This window comes from Meleagris gallopavo, chromosome Z (assembly GCF_000146605.3).
Source record: "Meleagris gallopavo isolate NT-WF06-2002-E0010 breed Aviagen turkey brand Nicholas breeding stock chromosome Z, Turkey_5.1, whole genome shotgun sequence".
In the NCBI taxonomy this organism is placed as follows: Eukaryota; Metazoa; Chordata; class Aves; order Galliformes; family Phasianidae; genus Meleagris; species Meleagris gallopavo.
Genome location: NC_015041.2, coordinates 30,056,607 through 30,060,968, shown reverse-complemented (window position 1 = coordinate 30,060,968; position 4,362 = coordinate 30,056,607). Strand labels below are relative to the sequence as shown.

Sequence of the window (4,362 nt, the reverse complement as noted above, 5' to 3'; positions counted from 1 at the left end):
ATCCTGGATTCTTCCAGCAATTCTTTTCTGATGCTTTACTAAGAAACTAAGGAAATGATAAATCCCTTTGCTTCTACATTAAGTATCGCTCCAGCTGTGATTTCTATATACTGACTGCAAAATGTAACTACTGTACTTCTGAACAGACGGTCTTAACTCAGTGTTGATGTGAATCCTTGGAGAATGCAAGCTTTGATTCTTACATGTGCAGACACTTGAAAGTCATTTTGCAGAAATATGCATAGAATTGCTTTTGCAGAAATAAAACAAAGAAAGAAGTTTACATTACTGCAGAGACTGCAAGGCTAAACCAAAAAACAAACAACAACAAAAAAAAATCACAAAAAACAAACCCCTTGAAATTTAGTATTCCTAAGTCTAAGGAACAGAAAAACAGATGTAAACATGTATCTGCGTGCAGATCTTCAAGAAAAATACATGGAACGATATATGTACATATATTCAGAAAATCAACAGATGCCAGACAGCTCTTAGGTTGTATCAACTGTAAAATGTCTCAAAATGAACATTTGGAACGTTTAAATCTTAAATCCAGAGCTGATCTTCTAGCATTAGATTCCCTGGGGATTATAAGGAAGAACTGAGTGCACCAAATCTACCCTTGAATCCTAGTGGACACGGTGGTTATAGTTGCTGAAATGTACAGTTACCTTAGCCAAGCATTGCCAGATCATCACTGATAAAAAATTACTCAAGATCAAGATTAATTATAGAACTTTATATGTGGATGACTGTTCGTTTGACTGTAAGTCTGAAAACATCTACCTGAACCCAGAGATTGCCTAAATCTTTTACTTCTCAGTTTGTTCCCTTTTTTCTTTCCTTCTATACTGCAAGACAGTTCCAGAATCTAAAGTCAAAAGGAGCACTGATAAGAAATAATGACAAAAACATTACTCTTGGAAAATGTGTTTTTAAAAATATCATTTCCACTGCCAGAACTTAAAACTTCTATGTAGTATTTCTTATGACACTAAAAAAACCCTCACAAATATCTGCTTTACAATCACTTAATCTGTCTGAATCATGGTCCTCTCTCTAAAACATGCATGTACCCTGCAGTGACTGTGTAGGTTCTTTACCTCCGTAATTTTCACTTGGCAAGTAGCCTAAGCCTCTGCTTTAAATTTCCCACTTGGTAGCACTAGTATGGCACCTGAAGAGTAATTAGTTATAAGAAAGGGAATTTGAATTGGTTGCTGAGAAGGAAAAAAAAGTGCATGCATAATAAAGATTTTTCTTTGAGTACCTGCAACACCATCTATTTATTTTTGCTTAGAATGCACCACCCTTTAAATAGACCGTTGACTGATCTTTTCTTTCTTTTGAAACTTTCCAAAAGAACAAAGTTAAATAAAACTGGTTTCCAAGACTACACTATTTCACTTTTCACTTTGAGTCAGTCTTTTACATTAAGCCATACTTATCCTTGTGCAAATTCTGCCTTTTTTCAAAAAACACATTTTTTATAATCACCTTTCCTTTTTTTTTTTTAATTTTATTTTCCACATTGTTCTCCCATAGACACCTGATGGGTAGTCTTCCAGGAAGGCAAATCAAGAAGATGCCTGAGCAAGTAGAATATTCTACCTCAATTACACATATAACTCTGTGAAGTTTATACTGCCCATGAAACTTGGCATTATTGTACTGTTTGCCAGAAAGGCAGATCTCCATTGGTCCCAATGACCTTCAAAACTATTCCTGAAGAAATCATTACATGTATACAGTTATGCAAAATGAGTAACATAAATGAGATTTCTCCTTCTTTAGAAATTAGCAGTTCCCCAGCACTATGGAAGTGAAAAGTGCTGCTCCTGATACTGTTTCTGCCTTCTGTGCAAAGAGAGAAATGAAGTTTTTGAGGGGGAGGGGATTTGATTTCTTTTTTAATGTCTGCCTCCTTCCAGCAAGTCCATCTGTTGTAGCACAATAATTCTGGAAGCAGGATGTGTGTGTGACCAACAGGAGACAATTACTGCAAAAGTGTTTGTTGATTCAGCTCTATAAAGGGCAGGCCAATCACTACAGTACAAGTAGAAAAGAATTCCAGCTGAGGTGCTGCATATAGATTAACACAAAATACATATATAAAAATGAGAATGGGGAAAAGGAATGATAGCATGGGAAAAGATTAACAAGAAATGAAGACTGAAGTAAAGAAAGAACCTGTAATTTTTGGGACTGTTAAACAAATAGTTTTTCAGTCTCTGTCTTCATAAATCATATTCTGTAGCATTCCACCTTGGCAGAGAGACCTAAGTTTAAACATGGAATTGGTTTGAGTTTCCTCTGGAAGAAAACTCTAGTTGCATTAACCATTCTATTCCTAGGGAATATGAAGGCAAGTACTTTCTCTAGAAATGACATTTCTTTATAGAATAGTGGCTCACAGTATCAAATTCTCATGAAAGTTCCCAGATCACGAGATGAAATGGAAATCCTCTTCACCATTAGAATACAGGTAGAGTATCAAAGGGAAAAACACTTCTTCTCCAGAAGGGCTAATGAATTGGGTTAATAAAGTATAAGTAAAGTAAAAAGGATGTAAAGTATATGAGGTCTCAGTACCATTTGTACATAATAAATGATTCAGAATCTCATATAAAACATGCTATTTTATAACACTTCATAATTTTGATCATAATAAATTAAGAAACAAGTGATGTTACCAAAACTCCACAAAATAACAGAATTAAACTGAACATCTTACGATACCATAATGAAATGGGCTTTACCTGTATGGTCAATTTACTACTTTGTAGTCTCTGATCAGCCAAACGTAGCTGAGTTGTTAGTTTTTCATTTGTTTCTTTAAATTCCTTCACAGAAGATACTGCTGTATTTTTTTCATTCAGTAAAACACCTATCTGCTGCTGCAACGACTTAATTGTTTCCTGAAGTAGAGTAACAGAATAGCCTTGTTTCTGGAAAATGATGTTTCTGCTTTTCATTCTGCTCACTAAACAGAAAACGACATGTTACTAAACCAACACAGATACTAAACCATGATAGATAGGATGATTTTTGGCTTTTCTCTAGACCTTCAAAACTCTATTCTAGCTGCTAATTTTTTTTCTAGGATACTATATTCAATATTTCTCAGTAGGTGAACTGAAAAATTAATTCAGATATCCAATAAATGCTTGACGCTCTTTTTCTAAAGTGCCAACTCTGCAAATTCCGCAAGGACTTGAAAGTTAAATGGCTCTAGTCTCTGAATGATAATACCAGAAATAAAGACTTTACTATTTCATAGACAGTTTTTTTGTTTGTTTGTTTTTTGTTTTTTAAGTTTGAGCCAAAATACAGTTCAATATTTTCCATGGTTGTGCTGGACAAAGGGCAAGCTAGAGCAAAAAGCAGAGAAAAGCTTTACTTTAATCAAAAGATTCAATAGGTAGGAGCTAGAGAAAATAGAAAATATCTTAATTGTGATAAAAGATGTTGCTTAACAAATACTTTCTGTAAGATCATTTCCTTTTAAAATAATGATTTATAAATATATTCCTGCTAATTTAAACAAGTAAATTCTGCATATATAAAATATCGTCAAGATTATTTATAAACTTTCCAAAAATATATAGCATTCCTACCTTTCTTTAGAAATGACGGATAAGCTGTTATGACATAGTGGATTTTCCTCTTCTTGGACTGTAACTTTTCTAGGTCTTTTTTCTGTGAATAGCTCTAAATAAAAAACAGAAGCATGGATCTTAGCAGTACTTCCTTATGACAAATAACACAATTCCAAAGTTTTCAGGTTTGAATGAAAACAGCAAAAAATTATTACCAAAAACACAAAAAAGTCTGGAATTATAATTACAGTTATTATCAGTTTTCCAATACCAGTCCACAAAGAGTACAGATTTCTGTCTTTCCATTAGATGTAGCAAAAATAACAAACTGCTATAGGTAGATCATAATTCTTCCCCAAGAATCCTCATGGAGAAAAACTGAGTGTCTGTTAATGTCTACAGTACTTTTTTTTAGATTAATGATAAATTTATTTGTATGGAAAAAGATAGCATGTGTTATCTGAACACCTACAGTACCCTTTTCTTTCAAGACATTGAAATGCATGAAAAGAAAGTAATAGTGTTGTTATTATTTCTAAGGAAGAAGATCAGAGTCTTCACTGGAAGAGACATGAACATACATAAATTTACAAATCCAATCCTTTGTTTGTACAGTTTAACTAAAATTAATTGCATGCATTTCAAATGTTCTCCATTTTAAAAATAAGCTATTTCCAGAATGCTTAAGCTTAACAATGACAAAACATGATGGCTTACTCTAAAATCAATGTACAAGTTCCCTAGTTCTTAAATCTCAGTATAT

General features: G+C 33.3%; 1 protein-coding gene across 2 annotated transcripts in view; it reads right to left on the bottom strand.

Moving 5' to 3' along the window:
* Window positions 1-4,362, bottom strand: part of LOC104915035 (centlein-like) — a 449,820-nt gene that overhangs the window by 292,775 nt on the left and 152,683 nt on the right. For both annotated transcript variants that reach the window (XM_019610484.2, XM_019610485.2), the window contains exons 5-6: window positions 3,618-3,711; window positions 2,760-2,983 (exon numbers count right to left, since the gene is read on the bottom strand). In XM_019610484.2, coding sequence (XP_019466029.1) covers window positions 2,760-2,983; window positions 3,618-3,711 — 318 coding nt within the window. The remainder of the gene's footprint in view (window positions 1-2,759; window positions 2,984-3,617; window positions 3,712-4,362) is intronic.